The 21,569-nt window shown below is 37.1% G+C and overlaps 1 protein-coding gene across 2 annotated transcripts in view; it reads left to right on the top strand.

Annotated features, from left to right (window-relative positions):
* Positions 1-21,569, top strand: part of LOC145770230 (cullin-2-like) — a 49,055-nt gene that overhangs the window by 2,888 nt on the left and 24,598 nt on the right. For both annotated transcript variants that reach the window (XM_082581826.1, XM_082581827.1), the window contains exons 3-4: positions 17,586-17,629; positions 18,502-18,655. In XM_082581826.1, the coding sequence (XP_082437952.1) occupies positions 17,586-17,629; positions 18,502-18,655 (198 nt within the window). The remainder of the gene's footprint in view (positions 1-17,585; positions 17,630-18,501; positions 18,656-21,569) is intronic.

The following is a 21,569-nucleotide window of genomic DNA, read 5'->3' as shown; positions in this document are numbered from 1 at the left end:
GTCCATGTCCATTCCTTGGAAGGCCAGTCGCTGACGAATGACATCAAAAGCATTTAAACTTCTTTATTGGGAAGTGTATATTCCTTTTGTCTGCTCTTCTATTGAAGCCCAGCTGTGCGAAAATTGGTTGTTTGCAGTGCAATGTCTAGCACAGTGGTTCCCAACCTTTTTGATCTTGCAGCACCCTATCACAGAGATAAATAGTTTGCGGCACCCTGGCAAAACTGGATCAATTTTATGAGGTTTCTGTATTTCAAATAACTGTATGAAACAACACAGAATGCAGGGTTCGATCTTAGCGGTAGTCCGCTAGCCAATGGCTAGTGAAAATTTGCGCGGACTAGTAGAAATGTTGCAGTACTAGTCCGATTGGCTAGTGAAAATATTCGCCGGTGAAAAGTTTTGGTTTACAAAATGGCGATTGGTGACGTCACTCTCACTCTGAAATGCTGCAGAAATTTGCTGGATAGAGGCAAAATTGCACGAAGAAGGTTGCAAAGTCGGTCAACTGAACACGTGACTACTTTTTTCTCGCATTTTCGCTAGACACGACACGTGGTAGTAGTGAGCAAGCCAGGTCGCCAGAGTTGCCAGTTTGGCTTTTTTGAAGCCAGATTTTGAGAATCTGGCTGTTTTTCAACGCGCTTGGCTTATTTTTTTTTTAAATAAAAAAAGCCAGAAAAATTAGGCTTTTTCTGGCTTTTTTTCATGTTTCATCGATTTTTTGTCAAATTAATAAAAGGCCAACATAATTTTGTCTTTTTTTCGCTTAATTATATCCTTCGTGATTTTTTTTAGGAAAAAAATTCGGTCTGCGTCAATTCGAGCAGTAATTTCTACCTTATATTTGGTTGTAGTGTCCGACCGAATTTCGTTTTGAAGCCGAAACTAGAAAATTTTCTAGTTGCTCGTCTTTTCATTAACTATGTTTCTGCGTTGTCGCTGATGTCAAAGTTCGGTGGGACACTATTTGGTTGTGCACTTTTTATATGTGTATGTTTAATGAATACTAATTGGCTTTTTCTTGGCTTTAAAGCTGTTTTTTGCTGGCTTTTTTAGGCTTTTTTTGTGACTAGGTCTGGCTTTTTTTAGTGAAGACAGGTTGGCAACCCTGCAGGTCGCCAGCACAAAGCCAGCATCCCAGCAAGCAGCAGTTAGCGAAATTAACGTTTTTTTTGTTGATATATTGTGATCAAATGCTGATTCAACGTTACTACAAAGTGTCTAACGCTGAGTGTTAGCTGGGTAGTTATCGCCATTGTTAATATGTTATCAGACAAGTGAAAAGTCAGTAAACTGGTCGGACTAGTGAAAAATCGTGTGGGCTAGTGAAAACGGGGAGCAACTAGTCCGGTGGGCTAGTGAAAAATAAAGTTAAGATCGACCCCTGGAATGGGTTGTACAGTAGCCTATAGCGTGCGTAAATAAATGTATTTATTCAAAAGTTTGTGTGAAGTTTGGGCTTGACTTCTTGTTCAAAGTCCCTTAATATCTGGGGGCACATTTGATAAAGCCATCGCTTTTCTTCCTCAATATAAGCAGTGGTTCTAGTTTTTTAGTTTGTTAATACGAAAAATCCACTCTCACATAGGTATGGCGTGAAAAACTGCAGCAAAAGCACAACAGCTTTCTTTCCAACGCAAGGATATTCATTTGAATTTATATCCAGAACTCGTCAAGAGGTATCTGCTTGTACATAAGCTTAAAATTTCCATCATTACGAATGTCAATTAATTCTTCATCTTCTTTGAGATTCAAAACAATATGAGAGTCCAGTAAATGGATTTCTAAGCCATGCGTAATTTTCCGTGGACAAGCTGGGAAAATTCTTCTCAATTTTTTCTTCCAATGATTTTAGGTGCTGAGTTATCAATGAGACAACTTCTTTGTTTTTCATTTCAGAGAAATGTGAAAGCATGTCAAAGTTTCCATTCTCCACTTTTTAGGACCACATTTGCAGTTTTTCTCCCAGTGCTTTCGTTTTATCTGTTGAGGGAGAGTTTCATTTTTGCCCTGCATGTTGGCATTCACGTTATTTAAATGGTCGAAGATATCTACTAAATACGGGTCTGCTACTATTCGGCGAGTCCGATTCGGCGAGTCCGATTCGGCGAGTCCGATTCGACTAGTCCGATTCGGCGAGTTCCCTATTCGGCGAGAGCCCTTTTCAGCGAGTGCCCTATTTGGCGAGGTTTTGAAATTTTTGAAAGGAAATTATCAGGTATCGTAGCCTAATTATAATTGCCGTTTTTACATCGTTTTAACGTCGCTAAACGTTGAAATCGTGCAGAAAGGAATAAAAATAAAATGTTTGAACTATTAAATTAAAATTCGTCATGTCAGTTCAGTTGTTTTTATTTCTGACCATCATATGAAAAACAATACACATCAACATAGCAAAGGTAGAAGCGACAAAACGCGAACGTTAAAACGTGCTTGAATTCGTCATGTCAGTTCAGTTGTGTTTCTTTCTGATCATGATATCAAAAACAATACGTCAACATAGCAAAGGTGTAGAAAAAGGTGGAAGCGACAAAACGCGACCGTTAAAACGTGCTTGTGACCGAAGTAAGTTATTGAGTTGAAAGAAATTTGGCACGGTCGCAACACTTTCAGAAAAATTTAAGATATGAAGGAAAAATAAAACAAAGAAAATGTTACAAAAAAAAAAAAAATAGATCATGTTTATGTCTATAAGTTAGTACTTTTGAATAGTTAAAATGATTAGTTTGGAACAACAAATATGTGGCCTACAGCTTGGATTGAAAGGAAATTATCGGGTACCGTAGAGCCTATAGTTATCCCAACCAGCAAAAAATTGTTCCAAGAACACAGTTCATTTTTACATTGACATAGTAACAGAATGAAAAGGCTAAACAAATGTGTGGCCTATCGTGTTAACGTCGCTAAACGTTGAAATCGTGTAGAAAAGGGAGCTTTTGCTGACTAGGATACTTTGAAACTGAGAAACATTCACAGAAGCCCTACGATTTGTTCCAAGAACCCATTTAGCATAACATTTCATTTGTACATTGATTCAACGTCTGAATACATTATCTTAAAAATGCAACGTATCGTAGGGCTTCTGTGAATGTTTCTCAGTTTCAACGTATCCTAGTCAGCAAAAGCACCCTTTTCTACACGATTTCAACGTTTAGCGACGTTAAAACGATAGGCCACACATTTGGTTAGCCTTTTCATTCTGTTACTACAATGTGAAAATGAACTGTTAGGCTAACTGGGTTCTTGGAACAAATTTTTGCTGGTCGGTATAACTAGGCTACGGTAGCCTACCTGATAATTTCCTTTCAATCTAAGCTGTAGGAGTGTAGGTCACACATTTGTTGATCCAAACTAATCATTTTAACCATAGGCGCCTAAGCCGTGGGGGCCAGGCCCCCACGCATATTTCCGCGTGGGAGCAACTTTTTATGCGGCATTGATACATAAAACAATAGATGAACTAGCGATCGGCAGCAGGAAAACATTTTTAAATACAAACCGCAACAGCTTCGCAGTAAATAATCACTAGAACGAGTAGCGATGCTACAATCCCACCCCAGACAAAAAAATCTGTCATTTTTACGTTGATTTAAGGTCTGCAGACGTTGAATCAATGTAAAAATGACTGATTTTGCTGCCTGTGACATAGCAAACATCTACCATTTTGCGTCGATTCAATGTCATCAGATGTTGAATGCACCCAAAAACAACATAATTTGCTACGTTGACGCAGCGTGCGTTTAACTTAATGCGCTTGCTTCGAAAGTCGAAACCTCTGCAGAGAATTGTCGCGGCAGTGAATCGGTTGCTGTGAAAATGAACTTGAAGTCTCGGCCTGAGGTTACCACTAACCAACGTAACAAGGGCTGGTACAAACCGCACTCCCCACAGTCGCACAAGCGACAGCCTTGGAACGGCAATCGAAAGGGCGCCGGTTCGACACCGCTCAAGAGCATGCGGCTGTGTCTCTGGCAGGACACTTAAAGGCAAGCCTGAAGGTGGACACGAAGATTGGCTTCCTTGCCTTCCCGTCCACTTAATGTAAATCTTCAACCACCGGGTGTAAGCCTGGATACGACAAACAAACACAACAACGGACTCGCGCAAACTGCATGGCGCACACACGTCCGTTGCCATAGAAACCCGATCAAAGGCGGGAAATATGCGCATCTTTTGTTTCATCTGCTGAACACGAAAACAGGCGTTTTACAGCGAATTGAAACTTGAAAGCTGGTCAGCCATAAGTTGCGATATTGTAGTGGAAAGGGAGCAATGTCAAGTCGAAAACTTAATCAAACGTCTCTCTGTAACTATTTTTCAAGGGCTGTTTACGGATGTCAGCAACTTTTAAATTTATTAAAGGTGACGTGCTGTTGAATTGATGTAAACATGAATGATTTTGCTTTCAACAGGTATATTTTCAAGCATATGATCAAGTTAGTATTTTCATTCCATTTACAGTATACCTTTTAGTAAACCTTTTCGTCTCTTGTTTCATGCTAATAAATCTAGTTCGTTGTTTGTTTGTTTGTTTTGTTTGTTTATCTTTATCCTGCATTGCGGGAAAGCGGACTTGAGCGCTATGCATCGGTGTACGCCTTCCGACATACACCTGACCCACGCTGCAGCCGACGGCAATGTCTGTTTTTCGGTTGTCTACTTTACTTATGACTTAAATTTGGTACTACCCATTACTCGAAATCGATCACTAGGTAGAGGCAATTATCGTTAAGTTTCTTGCCCAGAGAAACAACAGCAAGTGCGGGTGGCTGGAGTCGAACATGCAGGCTTTATGTTGCGCTTAGCTTAAAGAGTCGCAGTCCATCAACCGCTAGCCAACGCAGACGCATAGCATGTGTTTTGGTCGAGCTTTGTTTATAATAATTAACGGTAGGTCGAACGTAGCGATAACTCCGAGTGTGGCAATAAAAGCAATCCTAGTGTGACGACATAATTACGTCATCCATCTGCGTGACATTTCGCTGAATTTACGTTGCTGCTGATGAAACACGCTTTCGCCCCCACGGCCAAAAAAATAGTTAGGCGCCTATGATTTTAACTATTCAAAAGTACTAACTTATAGACATAAACATTATTTTTTTTGTAACATTTTCTTTGTTTTATTTTTCCTTCATATCTTAAATTTTTTTGAAGGTGATGCAACCTTGCCAAATTTCTTTCAACTCAATAACTTACTTCGGTCACAAGCACGTTTTAACGTTCGCGTTTTGTCGCTTCTACCTTTTTCTACACCTTTGCTATGTTGACGTGAATTGTCGCTTCTACCTTTGCTATGTTGACGTGTATTGTTTTTCATATGATGGTCAGAAATAAAAACAACTGAACTGACATGACGAATTTTAATTTAATTAATAGTTCAAACATTTTATTTTTATTCCTTTCTGCACGATTTCAACGTTTAGCGACGTTAAAACAATGTAAAAATGGCAATTGCAATTAGGCTACGGTACCCGATAATTTTCTTTTAAAAATTTCAAAAACTCGCCGAATAGGGCACTCGCCGAAAAGGGCTCTCGCCGAATAGGGAACTCGTCGAATCGGACTTGCCGAAACGGGCCATTCCGACTAAATACGCTAATTTGGAGACCCAATTGTAATTGCAAAGCAATTCATAAAATTCCTTTTACTTTTCAAGGCTGAAAAAAGAGAGCATTTCATCCTTCAACTCATTTACTCGTGACAATGCTTTTCCATGCGACAACCATCTTACTTAGAACAGCAACGAGTCAAAATCTCTTTCACACTGTTTTTCCAGAGCGAGAAAACAAACGCTTGCCGCGGATTATCTACTTACCGCCAGCGACTTCCCCACTGAGCAATTCTCCAGAAAGGAGCCGGGAATAACTGCGAGACGCGAAACTTAATACACACTGAAACTTGATTAGAAATAAATAAATTCCACACTTAACGGGTTAAAGTTAATATAAAGAATGGGCCACAGTATTGCAATATCTCAATATCTCGTGGCACCCTTGAGCATTGCAATTGGCACCCCAGGGTGCAGTGGCACCCCGGTTGGGAATCACTGGTCTAGCATATAAGATTATGGCCTGTGATTACAGACACTTGTCTTTGTTTTGATCGCATGCGTCTGTCTCACCTTTGCTTCATTTCGCCTTTGAACATTGCAGACAATTATTTGAAGCAAAAAAGAGGCATTCTCTTTTTGCTTACGGGTACAATTAATCGATTAAATGAATGAAGCATGCAAACGAAAAGAAAATCCTGATACTATTATCCGACTTATTCTTTTAAGCGATAGCCTATACACTTAACTGATGTTTCTACTTAATATCATATTAGATTGGATTTAGTTTGGGATTTCGGGTTTTGATTCAAATAAACGATTGATACGTTTAAGCGTTATACTATCTGGTTTTTTTTTGCTGAGACTCTTCGGTCATTTGTCCGAAATGACTTGAAAAAAATTGGTCATGTTTTATTTATTTCGGACATTTTTTTTAATAAAAATATTAAGTAGCTGATACAAACCAAAATTTGCACTTCCTGACTAAGCTACAACATTAAGTTTCGCTGAGAAACGTTGTTGTGTTTTATCTGAGAAAAGTTAGAACAGACAAACGTTTCTTCAACGTTCATTAGCGAACTCAACCTTGCAACACCCGGCTGCAGACATCTTTTATTGCACACTAACACATGTTCAAAAATAATGCAAAACAAAAATACAGTACAACGGAAAGGAATAAAAACAAGAATGACCAAAAAAAAGCATGTTACGCTCTAATGTTTTTTTCGGACATTTTGACTGAATTGACTATATATTTTTTCGGACATTTTGACCGAATTGACCACATTTTTTTTCCGGACAGTTTGCTAAAAATTCGGTCAATGACCGAAAAAAAAGCCCAGTATACTATTAACCGATTTCGTCTGTAGTTTGTTAGTTAGTGCACAGATTTATGTCTTTGGTTCTCGTATTGTGAAGGTTGGACTGCAGCAAATTTCAATCCGGCTTGATGGTGGCTTTCCACTTACTTCTATTTGTAACATAGAGTGCCACAAGATTCCCCTTACGGAGTTTGCTTTACACGTTATAACACCACCTCTTGTTTGGTTATCCACATGGTTACGTCCTTCTACTTCCAGTGTCTAAACCTTATTAGGCCAGGAGCCCTCTTCCATTCGTTGCACATGACCGTACCAATGGAGTCTCCTCCACCGTACGACGTCTTCTGCTTGGTAGATGCAAAGCCTTCTTTTCAATTCTTAACTTGGCACTCTGTCCGCCAGTTGCTTTGAGTATAAACACCTCACCATAGTGTCGCCATTGTCATTTTGGCTTAAATGCTTGATGTCCTTCGCTGTGACTGGCCAGTGGCCACGTCTTTCTGGCATTTATAAAGCATTATTCTTTCAACACACAGTTGTACAAATGTCCTCACAAGTACAGTAGTACACAATACACATACATCCATTTGGAACAGCTTTAATTACTCTGATAAATTATTAAAACATGCAAAATTCCACAACATTGAACTGAAAAAGAAAGCAGTCCTGGCAGACTGCTTTGTCCTTACTTTTGCCGAGCAACCCAACAAACAATATTTAGACATCGCTGAAGATATATGGCTACATAAAATGAAAGCCACCATTAACATACAGAAATTGATTTCACCAACCACTTTGTCTGTTTTGTTACTCCCATGTCATCAGCAACATCCGATCCCTGTAGTGCAGGTTCTTCAACCATTCCAATTCACACTTTACTTCTTTTGGTGTTGTATCAATGTCAGCTTATTGCAACAGACTGTAAACTAAATTGCGCTTTTCTTTGTAATTGTATTCTTCTTGTTGAACTGTTGTAATTTTTTTGATAGATGATATGATTTATGTCCATTAGGGTGGTCCAAAAAAAACTTTTTTTGTAAATGTTAATGTCTCACCCTAAGATATTGTTACCATTGATGAGAAAATGACATATGTGAATTTTCATAAAGATTGTTTGATATTTAGAGGTTGCTACCGGGGTTCAAAGTTTTGTCGTTTGCCCCCATTTTAACGTTTCGAGAGGATATGATATGATACGGTACAGTAAAAAATACGGTACAGTGCCATGGTATATTGCAAGAAAAATACAGTTTAATAATTACTCTATAGTCTGTTTATAAACTCATGTGTCTGTATTACGAATTATACTACTTGGTGTACATGTTCGAAATGTGCGACTTTGTATAAGGTAAAGGTGAGTCCCATACTTGAATACAAGCATCAAGGGATGAGGTTCTCATTATACTAAGCCTTCGGCACTAACGAGAGTAGGGTGGCCAGTTCCTTTCTCTCGGCCGCCTTTACTTCAGCAACTACGCCCACCCAATATATTACACCCTTGGTAGAGGTGGGCGTGAGCGGTGTTTGTCAACAACCAGTATAAGCCGGGAGTCAGACCAGGATTGCATAATTGGAAAGCGAGCGCGTCACCGCTGCGACTTTGTATACAAGTGTTTGAAATTCAGAGACTAAATTGGACATTCATTAACAACTTTAGAATACAACAAATAAAGTACATGTACAAATGTACATGATGTAAACTAATATACATAGTACATACATATAGGAATTATTGCGCGAGGGTCTTTCTACTGCAGTCTGGATATCGCTGACGGTGATCGGCGACGACACGCAAAAGATACTGTTTTTGTTCTTCGTCACATGTGTGTAATGTGTTGTATTCCGTGATCAACGCCACTCCACGCTCAGCAATGTCATTTACAACCTTCATTTCACTCACAATTGCTCTCGCTCTTTGATACGCGTCATTGGTCTTCCAGTTATCTGTATCTACCTCCAAAAATGATGAAGACAAATTCAGAGCCTTAAAAAATCTGTTTGTATTTGATGTAACAAAATCAATGAATGAACATTTTATTTGAAAACCAAAGACTTGTTGTATTTGGCCTGCCGTCATCATATTCACGAGATAGTTCTCGAGGCAATATTTTCATGTGTGATGGGTCGTTCGACTGGTCCGGACATTCTACGCTTCAAGCGTTTTCAAATGAAATGGTCATTCATTGCTAAAGATGATGTACAATGTGCGTGAACTGACGACGAGGCTTTAAAGCATGTGACAGACGTAGCAGATGCCATAAGAGCCTTTGCTAATGAAAATTGTTAATGCAGCAACATTGTGACGACTACAGAGCTCCTTGAGTTGACCATCATATTCTTGGGTAGAGTTCCTCTTTGTGGCATCAAAATCATGGCTCCTGGTGCCCTTCATCGTGCCAGGTGGATGGCGAAAGCCATCTATGCACTCAAAGTTGGGATGTACCGAAAACAGTACAGTAGTTGACTAAAAGAGAGGATGTCGCTTTGCGCAATATCAGTGTGTTTGTTGTGAGAGTGTACGTGAAAGCTTGGTTTCTCGCCCCATCGCCGATTCTTGCACTACCTCAGGATCCCACATTTCTCAACAACTCGATGATCAGTACAAGGATATTCATTCAAAGATGGCAAAGGCAGTAGTGAACAAGATTTTGCGTCATTTGTGGTACCTGGGAGAGGAGCTTATCGTGTTGGCATTCTTTGATAATTCTGTATCATTAGACACTAAACGGAAGATGATGACTCCAATAAAGACATGTGACGAAGGAGTACAGCCTAGTAAAAAAGCTGTAATTGGCCACAAAGAAATAGCAGACAAAAGTTTGGAAGATTTTGCTACATCAAAAACAAACCGATTTAAAGGCCCTGAATTTGTCTTCATCATTTTTGGAGGTAGATACAGATAACTGGGAAACCAATGATGCGTATCAAAGAGCGAGAGCAATTGTGAGTGAAATGAAGGTTGTAAATGACATTGCCGAGCGTGGAGTGGCGTTGATCACGGAATACAACACATTACACACATGTGACGAAGAACAAAAACAGTATGTTTTGCGCGTCGTCGCTGATCACCGATTTCCAGACTGTAGTAGAAAGACCCTCGTGCAATAATTCCTATATGTATGTACCAAACCATAAAAACTATTAATACTACAAAAAGTGCTCAATGCCAAGCAGAGCGAATTAAATCAACTATAGTTATTACTCTCTAAACCCTTGACAGCCTGTTTTAACCTAAAAGGAGGACCTTCTGATGATTACCCTTTTAGGGTGAAACAGGCTGTCAAGGGTTTAGACAGTGGTTCTCAATCTTTTCTGATTCATGGCCCCCCAGACTGTGGCTCTAAAAGACCATGGCCCCCTTGAGTGAAATAAAAATGTATTTTTGTTTAAAAAACAACGAAACGAAATCAATAAAAACAGTTAACAAGTGATTAAATGATTTAATGCTTTCTTTTTCGTAATAGACTACGCCAGTAAATCAAGCGTATCCTTAATTGTTACGTTACAATCACAAAAGATGATGCAACATGCAGTGAGATAGAACATACCATGAAAAAACATGCTTTTAGCTAGCTTTACGATACTGACACCTGCAATCCTGCATGAGTGTTTTTTGTATCACAATTCTACGTTTCTGTCAATACATGTTATAATTCATTAATGAAGCCTTTTATCGTGGCTCCCCTGAGAACGCTCTGTGGCCCCCTTGGGGGGCCAAGGGCCACAGTTGAGAACCCCCGGTTTAGAGGGTAATAACTATGTAATTTATGTATGTACTATGTATATTAGTTTACATCATGTACATTTGTACATGTAGTTTATTTACTGTCTTCTAAAGTTGTTATTGATTGTCAAATTTAGTCTCTGAATTTTAAACACAAGTATACAAAGTCGCACATTTTTTATATGTAGACCAGTTAGTATAATTGATAATACAGACGTACAATCGTACATGAGTTTATAAACAGACTATAGAGTAATTACACTGGTCAACAGCAAATTTTAATCGAGCTCGTGATTGATTGATTCTAGAAGCATTTTGTGCGCTGATTTCAAAAATGTCTTTATTTTTTTCCTAGCACATCATGTTTTCTAGATATTCCAATTTTAAAATTTTGAAGACATGCCACATTTACAGGCAAGTAAAGCAGTTTTTTTATTCGCAAATTAAGTGTGACGTCATAATAAAACAATGATAAGCCGTACAATTGATGAGCTGGACCCGTACAATTTTACCGCTTCGTATATGAACATTGCATGAATCGATCAAGTAATAGAAGCTAACGATCGTTGATGAAGTTGATGGCCCCCTGTGAACTACTTGAAGTTGATGGCCCCCTGTGGTTTGTCATGATATTGAAGAACTTTTTCACAAATTGGGAGAAGTTCACAATCCTCATGAGTGGCGATTTTTCATCGATTCCTCGAAAAGATGCCTGAAAGCTGTTCTTTTACATAACAGAAATGAGAAGCCATCCATTCCAATAGCGCTCTCGGTGCACCTAAAGGAATCTTATGAAAACATCGAAATTCTTCTCAATGCTATTAATTACAGGGATTATGAGTGGAGTATTTGTGGAGATCTGAAAATGATTGGAATCTTAATGGGGATGCAAGGGGGATTTACAAAGTACGGTTGTTTCTTGTGTCTGTGGGATAGTCGCGCTACTACTGAGCACTACCAGAAAAGAGATTGGCCAACAAGAAGCTCCAACAATCCTGGAAGAGAAAGTGTCCAAAATGTCCCGCTAGCTAATCCTGACAAAATTCTTTTGCCGCCGTTACATATCAAACTCGGCTTGATGAAGAATTTTGTGAAAGCAATGGGCAAATCAAATTCAAACGGTTTTCTGTACCTCTGTAAGAAATTTCCAAAACTAAGTCATGCAAAGCTTAAAGAAGGAATATTTGTTGGTCCACAGATTCGAGAAGTTTTAAAAGAGACTGACTTTGAAAAATCACTCACTTCATCAGAATGTCAAGCATGGCAATCCTTTAAATGGTTATGCTCTAACTTTTTGGGAAATTTCAAGGCTGCTTCCTTCAGAAAAGGTGTTGAAAGGTTGCTCTCAACTTACAATGACATGGGCTGCCGCATGTCCCTCAAGATTCATTTTCTTCATTCCCACCTGGACTTTTTCCCTGAGAACCTTGGTGCAGTGAGTGATGAACAAGGTGAAAGGTTTCACCAAAGCATGGAAGCACACTATCAAGGGTTCTGGAACGAAAGGATGATTACTGCTGGATGCTGCACCGCGATGATCCAACATGTACACCTAAACGAAAATCATATGCCCAGCGATTGTAATGCAGCAATGTCTAAGTGTCATTGCAACATTCTAAACACTATCTTTGGTATCATGCTGAGCGTTTTTTTTTTGTGTTTTTGTTTGGTGGTTATTTGATGTATGCAAGGTGTTGCAGCTGATCTTGTGTAGCTTGTTTGAAGCGCACATTCAGCGTCAACCATGACTGTTTGAAATATAATACAGGGAGCTTAAAAACCTGACACTTCAGTATTGTGCTAGCTCAAGTATTTAGTACCTCAGACAAGGTTTAAGAGGCATTTTTTGCACTCTAGTGTCTATGCATACATATGCAACTAAATAGTGTTGAATCTGTGAAAGCAATGCACAAATTTGAAACACTCTGCTCTCTGAAGCTAATCTAAATTTGAAAATTGTAGCGACAAAGTCGGTATTTGAACGCATAATTGACGTTTCTGGTCAAAAATTTTCAGACCAATAACTTTAAAACCTGATGTGCTAGAGCAAAACTAGCGCCAGATTTGAAATCAGCAGCAAATTGTGGTCTAAGAAAAGTTACTCCCATTCTCGATTAAATTTTTTTTTCAAATTTTGTTAACCTGTGAAACTGTATTTTCTTGCAATATACCATGGCACTGTACCGTATTTTTTACTGTACCGTATCATATCATATCTGTATCACATCCTCTCAAAACGTTAAAATAGGGGCAAACGACAAAACTTTGAACCCCGGTAGCAACCTCTAAATATCAACCAATCTTTATGAAAATTCACATATGTCATTTTCTCATCAATGGTAACAATATTTTAGGGTGAGACATTAACATTTACAAAAAAAGTTTTTTTTGGACCACCCTAATGTCCATGCATTTCTTGAGTTTTGTACCGGTAGCCTACATTTTTGAAAATCGTGGCAGAACATCAGTTCAAGATTTAGGCTTGCACCTTTTGATTTATTATTATGTAGCCTAACTATTTATTTGGAATAGAATTTTTGTGCTTGTTGATAGTATCTGAGTTCGCTTTATTTATTTGTTTTACATATTTTCTTTTTTACACGTGCTATCTGAAGATGCTATTATTATAGCAAAGTCGATTCTTAATAAATTGCACCAAGAAGTGAGATTGTTGTGCAAATTCTAGCATTTGATGAATGCAAAATAGCAGTACCGTCAGTATTGAGTTGATTTATACTGTAATAATAATGAATATACGAGTATACATTATAAATACTTCAGTAATAGATTGTAGCATATGGGTAAGTCTTTGTCAACTTGACCAAGCTATGTAACCCATAGTCTCAGATTTTGATGAAACTTAGACACTTTGCAGAGCAAGTCATTCTGAGAAAAATGATACCAATCTCAGCAAAATCGGTTCAGCGGTTTTCGGGATATGGCCATTTGAAAATGAGGTGTTTTTGCGTTCGCTCAAGCATGAAATTAGTGAAAAGTTGGTACAACAAATTTTAAACGTAAATAAAACATACACCATTAATGTTACAAACTTCAAATTTTGTGAGAACTTAAGTTTGGTTGAAGTCAACACATTTACAAACTTTCAACAATTTTGGTCATGGTTGAATGATTTTGAAGACTAGTTAATATTGTTGTGGAATTGAAATCAATCAACCGTGACGTAACTTCCAAGCACTATACTGAAAAAGGCCTCTTCAATTTTTTCGAGTAATACATCATTTGAAAGGTATTGACTTCCCCTATACACAGTGAAACAAAGATATCTTTGTGTATTTGAGAAAATCTAGGTGTAGTAAGTCGAAACGTAACATATACACAAAGTGGCTAAATTGATTGTTTTTATAATTGTTCAACAGTGCTTTGCTTCCCTTTTTTCCAATTATGCACAAAATATATACATTAGTAGACATAATAGGTAAGTTGAAAGCTTTGAATATCTTGCTTAGTCAATTAACCATACTAATTACTATGACTACTGAAAATCAAAGCAAAGATTATTGAAATTCAATGTGTAAAATGTTTTACTTGAAATTGGTTTTTAATGATTGTATAGTTTAATGCCAGAAGGAAATAAAACCAAGAATACTAATAGAGAAGTGGCTCTTTTTACCTGGTCCAAAGATGCAATTTAATCAACAAAAAAGGTTATCGTGCTTTGAGAAATTTTGAGAAAAACATAACGATATATCACAAAATTCGTCAGCAAAAGCCAAAGGATAATTATATTGAACTCTCATTGCAGTTTTGAACCATAAAAACTTTTGGGCTGCTTTTCAATTTATATTCCCAATTTAAAGAATTGGTTAAACTGGATATTAATGTATATATAATATATTCCAAAGCATATGTGTGACAGAAATTAATTATTTATCAGCTGATCTCCAATGAGTTTGAATTTGTTGCTAACATTGCATGGAAAATTGATATTGGTCTTGAGTAGTTGCAAGGGTTGGACTGTCTACAACACACAAAACATGTTCAAAAGGAATCCAACATTCGTCTTTGTTTCTTGGCCAATGAAAAGATGGAGACAGTCCATTAGGGTGCAGAAAATTTACAACGATGACACCATTTTCTGTGTCAACTACCAAAGTTACTCCAACATAACCACTTTCCATCATACATGGCTGCTACAAAGTTTCCTTGATTGATGCTTTTGTTGCTGTACTTGGTATCAAAGTTGAAAGTGTAATTATATGTGAGTTCATTGCTTATTCTTTTGATGCCAATTTTAGACTTGTCAACTGGTTCAAAGTAATGAAATCCTCTGGTTCCTTTTATTGTACTTGCTAGCTTCCACCTTTCTTCCAGACGTTTTCTTTCATTCGTCAAATCTTCCTTGAGAAGTTTGATGAAATGTATTGAAGGCAACTTTACAGTGCAGTGATCCATCATTTCATCTAAAGTACCAATTTGATGATGTAGAGGTCTTCGTAAACTTTCCATAGCTATTGAATGCTTCACAGTGCCTCCAGTGCCATCGCAAGGTGACTTACCATGACTTGTGGCAAAGAAAGACCATGATGTTTCCAGGCCAAAATCATGTTTGTGCAGGCACAAATGAAATTTTCTTTGCCAACAAGCTAGCAAGTGCAATAAAAGGAACCAGAGGATTTCATTACTTTGGACCAGTTGACAAGTCTAAAATTGGCATTAAAAGAATAAGCAATGAACTCACATATAATTACACTTTCAACTTTGATACCAAGTACAGCAACAAAAGCATCAATCAAGGTAACTTTGTAGCAGCCATGTATGATGGAAAGTGGTTATGTTGGAGTAACTTTGGTAGTTGACACAGAAAATGGTGACATCTTTGTAAATTTTCTGCACCCTAATGGACTGTCTCCATCTTTTCATTGGCCAAGAAACAAAGACGAATGTTGGATTCCTTTTGAACATGTTTTGTGTGTTGTAGACAGTCCAACCCTTGCAACTACTCAAGACCAATATCAATTTTCCATGCAATGTTAGCAACAAATTCAAACTCATTGGAGATCAGCTGATAAATAATTAATTTCTTTCACACATATGCTTTGGAATATATTATATATACATTAATATCCAGTTTAACCAATTATTTAAATTGGGAATATAAATTGAAAAGCAGCCCAAAAGTTATCATGGTTCAAAACTGCAATGAGAGTTCAATATAATTATCCTTTGGCTTTTGCTGACGAATTTTGTGATATATCGTTATGTTTTTCTCAAAATTTCTCAAAGCACGATAACCTTTTTTGTTGATTAAATTGCATCTTTGGACCAGGTAAAAAGAGCCACTTCTCTATTAGTATTCTTGGTTTTATTTCCTTCTAGCATTAAACCATACAATCATTAAAAACCAATTTCAAGTGAAACATTTTACACATTGAATTTCAATAATCTTTGCTTTGATTTTCAGTAGTCATAGTAATTAGTATGGTTAATTGACTAAGCAAGATATTCAAAGCTTTCAACTTACCTATTATGTCTACTAATGTATATATTTTGTGCATAATTGGAAAAAAGGGAAGCAAAGCACTGTTGAACAATTATAAAAACAATCAATTTAGCCACTTTGTGTGTATGGTACATTTCGACTTACTACACCTAGATTTTCTCAAATACACAAAGATATTTTTGTTTCACTGTATAGGGGAAGTTAAGACCTTTCATATGATGTATTACTCAAAAAAATTGAAGAGGGGCCTTTTTCAGTATAGTGCTTGGAAGTTACGTCACGGTTGATTGATTTCAATTCCACAACAATATTAACTTGTCTTCAAAATCATTCAACCATGACCAAAATTGTTAAAAGTTTGTAAATGTGTTGACTTCAACCAAACTTAAGTTCTCACAAAATTTGAAGTTTGTAACATTAATGGTGTATGTTTTATTTACGTTTAAAATTTGTTGTACCAACTTTTCACTAATTTCATGCTTGAGCGAACGCAAAAACACCTCATTTTCAAATGGCCATATCCCGAAAACCGCTGAGCCGATTTTGCTGAGATTGGTATCATTTTTCTCAGAATGACTTGCTCTGCAAAGTGTCTAAGTTTCATCAAAATCTGACACCATGGGTTACATTTTCCCTTTTTTCTGGTCAAGTTGACAAAGACTTACCCATATGCAAAAAAGGGCTCATAGCAGCTAGCAGAGCTAATAGATACAAAAAAGTAAACTGGCTAAGTCATGCGCTGTCTAAGGTTACAAATGCTAGGTGGCCTAATAATCGTCAGGTGCAAAACTTATTCTATTATGGAAAAGCTGAGTCGTCTAATATTATTCTCTTTGAATAAGTGTTGCGCCTGACGATTGCTAGGCCACCTAGCATTAAACCTTCGGTAGCGTATCACTTAGCCAGCTTAGTTTTTTCTATATATTATAATAAAGGGTCTGTGACTAAAAAAAGGTTGGGAACCACTGCTCTAGACTTTTAGTCAAATGCTTAAAATTTCGTGGTAGCAAAAGAACACTAGTGATAAATCTTTATCAAAATTCAGTAAAAACAAAATCTGTTGCAACTAGTCAATAGAAAAACATTGAAACATTTTGGACACACAATGCCAGAAAAATACGTTTTCCTACAAAAGTAATTGACAAAAGTAGCAAAGGCAGACCAAGAATGTTTTGGACTTCAAACATTACAAAATGGACTAAATTGAATCACATAATGAACAAAAGCTCAATGCTTCTGGTTTTTGGCACCTGTTCAGTTTATTTCTGGCCATCAAAGCAAATGATACTACTTGCCACAACAAAAATGTAAGCAACAAAACGGAAACTTTGGCAATGACACCAACCAGCGTAACTCGTGTCACTTAGAAATGATGCTATCGATATCTCTGAATAGTGCAATCGATACATCAGACACAAGAAATAACTGTTTCTCACGACATTCGGACCGCTTCATAATGTCGTGCAGCATACTAAAACAGTGGTAAGCTGACATAATAATTTCAAATATATATTTTTGTTGTTGTAGGAAGTTAGTCAAGCCGATGCTAATTTTATTTCCCTATACTCCAAGTAAGTTTTCTAACCAAAGTGAATTTATTTGCAAGTAATTTTACTATTAAAGTACGCTACATGTGTGTTTTTCGGCAGCCGATTGTAGCAAGAATTGACAGCACTATTTCGCCCATTTGTCTGGGCTGCATAGTATTGCACCACTAATTTATGCTGCCGCCTTTACCGGCCAATTGCATGTTTATCGTGGTGCGATACTGATGAGCCCAACCTAACGAGCAAAACACGTGTCTAATGACTATGGCTTTCAATTCTTGCTACAATCTGCTAGCGAGAAACATATAGTTGATTGGATAGTCTTAATGGGTAGCGAGGAAGCTACATCGTTATGTTTAACAAATCACAATTACTCGCTGTTCTAGTGAGTACTCAGCCTTCTGCTGACTGCCAAGTGCCAGAAAGAACACTTCTTTCTACATAAAGTAGATCTGTATTATTGTATTAGCAAAACACTTATACAGTCGATAAGTTTTTATCTAGTTTGATTCTGCTACTGTTTAATACGTTTCGTCGAGTTTGCAATGATAGCTTAAGACTTCATCATGGCATTAGTAATAAAGATTGTACAACCATGGGTTCTCAGTGGAATATTATCTTCATAGTTCAAAGAAACAGATGTAATATTTTATTTTTATTGTTAGTACTTTTTCATGTTAAACACATCTCTTTATGAATGAAATATAATGCATCCAATCCATCAAGATATACACTACAGTATAACCAATCATGATGCATGGGTAATTTTCTTCTGGCCTATAATAGCACATTTATAAGTCTAATCCCTGTTTTCGTGTGATATCCTCTTCACAACGCACAATAGCGGTATCACAAATTTGCTTGCATCATTCTAACTGTTGCTATTACATGTACAGGTATTGGTTAACGTACAAACAAGGCGCAAAGTACCTAGATTTACTTTTTCACCATTTCAACCAACAATACATTCGGAAATCACGGCGAAGTGACGCTGATATTGAGTATGGTTTTCCATTAGACAACCAAGAACAGATGTTGGAAATCGGAGAAGTAAGCTTTGTACTTTAATATTTAATAAACTATCTGAGAATTCTTAACTTTACCTCATGATTGAGCTACATGCCAACAGGACCAGTTTAACGGTGCACGGTCGTTTGGTCGACAGACATTTGGTCGACAGGACGTTTGGTCGACAGGACGTTAGGTCGACAGAACGATTCATTTTTGGGTTAGGGTTAGGGTTAGAGTCAGGGTTAGATTAGGGTTATGGTTAGTTAACTAACCCTAACCCTAAAATAAATCGTTCTGTCGACCTAACGTCCTGTCGACCAAACGTCCTGTCGACCAAATGTCTGTCGACCAAACCTTCTGTCGACCAAATGACCGGGTACCAGTTTCACCAATATGCAGTATTGTAAGTAATACAATTAGTTGATTTGCGACAATTCGTTGTAGCCGATTCAAAGACATCTGATTTTTGCAGACATTCTTGAAAATACCGCGACTGTTTTTGTTTATTTAGAAATTTTGTAGGGATCCTTTGGGTAGGCCTAGGCGGTTTTCATGTTTAACTTCCCATACCCATGGAAATGAAACAGTTTGTTATGCAGGGACGTATCCTCAAGGGAAGCATTGCTTCCCCTGTCAAAATTGAAAAAAGAGAAAATTATATTTTTCAATAAAACGGTTTCGTGATTTCTTTACCTGAATACAAATTAGAACGGTTTCGAACTCATGTCCCCGTGTAATTTTAGCTCGGTTTTAATTTTAAAAAAGTTGGAAGCTTACGGAAGCGAAGATTCGTATCGCTTCCCTTGCTCTCGTTTTTGCTACACTAAGAAACAAGTGAGAGACTAAGGAAAACAAGCAGAGCAAAGTTTGCGCGAGTTACGTTTCTTTTAACTAATCCACGGAAGCAATTTTTCAATCGCTTCCCTGTCGCAGGGTTACCAGATTGGCCAAATTCCTCAAATTAGGCTTTTTTTAAATTAATTCTTCAAAATTTATAATAATCAATATTTCTCAAATATTGTAACCTTACCAGATGAAACCATGTTCACCATTGTTCAATATATGTTCTATACTTGTTTAATACTCGTAATGTGGCGGATTAAAACTCATCCATTACAGTCCTTTTATACTTGCTATTTTTCGGGGGATACTTGCAGAATTATTTTTGCTACAATTTATATGTACATTTTATTATTTTTAATAGAAACAGGTAAATATAACCATTTGGCTTTTTTGTCTAATATTTTCCTTGTTTTTGGCCTTTTTTTGTATTATTTTAGTTTTTAGACCTTATCATAGTCTGGCAACTCTGCTCTGTTGGATATTGCTCCCGTGGGCTAAAAATGAAAAAATTTAAAGCGCTGTTATGGTTATAATATCGGCCTAGTAAGCAAAAGTTTGAGCCAAATGTTGGCTTTACGTTGCTATCCTGGCTGGATAGACTTAGGCATAAACAGGATATGTGAGGTCTAGGCTAAACTTGACTGAAATGAATTCTGGCTTAAGCTACTACAGCAGTAGGTAGCTGTAGCTGAATTTTTGGTGTTTTCCAATTTTAGCCGCATTTTTTGCTCGTTCGTGTGTAAGAGCTACCTTTAATAAGTTAATAGCTGTTTATCTGCTTATAAATTTTATACAAATATTACCCTAAAAGTGTTTCCAGAAAGCACTATAATCCATTATTTGAGTGTAATTTTGCAAAAAAATTTCCGGGGGGGCATGCCCCCGGACCCCTCGAGAAAACATGTGCCTTCGGCACGCTCTGATCCCCTACGAGTTTTATTGCTTCCCTTGCTCAATCAACCAGGATACGCCACTGTTGTTATGTAATAGCTTCACAGTGAGGTAAATGTGAATTAGAATGTGAATTAGCTGTTATCTTAAAGGGTAGCCTACATCTAGCAACAATTATGGGTTTGGTGTTTAATGAGCATTGATGTTAATGAGCTTGTGTTGTTGTTACCTTAAGTACGTTACAAAACGCTAATTTATATATGTGCGAATTGCGACATTTCACACCCCTTTAAAACTGCTCCTATTGTTTTTTTTTTACTTAACATTAGTTTATATTAAGACAGTGTTATCTGGGCCTTGGCATTGTTATTACCTTAATGAAGGTGCAAAATGCGACACTTCACGTCTATTGAAAACAATTGGCTTTATAAAACTATGTTTTAACTTGCAAATGACTTGTTAGAATGTATATCACTCGCCTAAATAATCCCTATAATTTTCTAAATAAACACTAAACGATATGCTTTTGATGTTGTCTGTATACAGAAAATTCTATTTTAATCATGAAACATTTTTGAAGGTAATATATTGAAACTATGTTATAACTTAGTTGATCACTCTCCTGATTAACCTTTTGCATATCAACCTTTTTTCCCAAGTTAATTGCTCAAAGGGTCATTCCATGTCAAATCACCCAAAAAAATTGAAATTTTAAACACCACCTTCTCCGATTTTGATGAAATTTGGCACGTTTGTTGCATATGGGCAGAAACCCCCAAATATTAAATTTTGTCGCGATCGGACCATTCGTTCTGGAGATATTGACCTTTGAACTTTTGACCTTTTCGACGAGGCGCCAAATTATAAAATTCAATATCTCATTAACCACTTGACCAATACCCATGTGTGAGGTATCATATTAAAGGGAATTGACTCAGGAATTCATTTTTGACAATAAAATCTGAATTTAACTTTGTTTAGAAGTAATGACCTTTTCACCTATATTTTGACCTTGAATTTCACCCTGTGGAACAAGTTCGATTTTTATTTTGAAACACCCAAATTGTAGTCAAGGTAATGGACTTTTACTTCTGTAAAAATCAAAACACTATTATTTTTCGTTTTTGAGATATGTGGATGTAAAAATTCTGTATTTGTCGAAAAAAAATTTTTTTTCGGTAAAATTTTTTGCAAACTCAAATATGGTATCTGAATGATT

The sequence above is a fragment of the Aplidium turbinatum genome, chromosome 5, assembly GCF_918807975.1.
Source record: "Aplidium turbinatum chromosome 5, kaAplTurb1.1, whole genome shotgun sequence".
Taxonomy (NCBI): Eukaryota; Metazoa; Chordata; class Ascidiacea; order Aplousobranchia; family Polyclinidae; genus Aplidium; species Aplidium turbinatum.
This window is presented reverse-complemented; position numbering and strand designations above follow the sequence as displayed.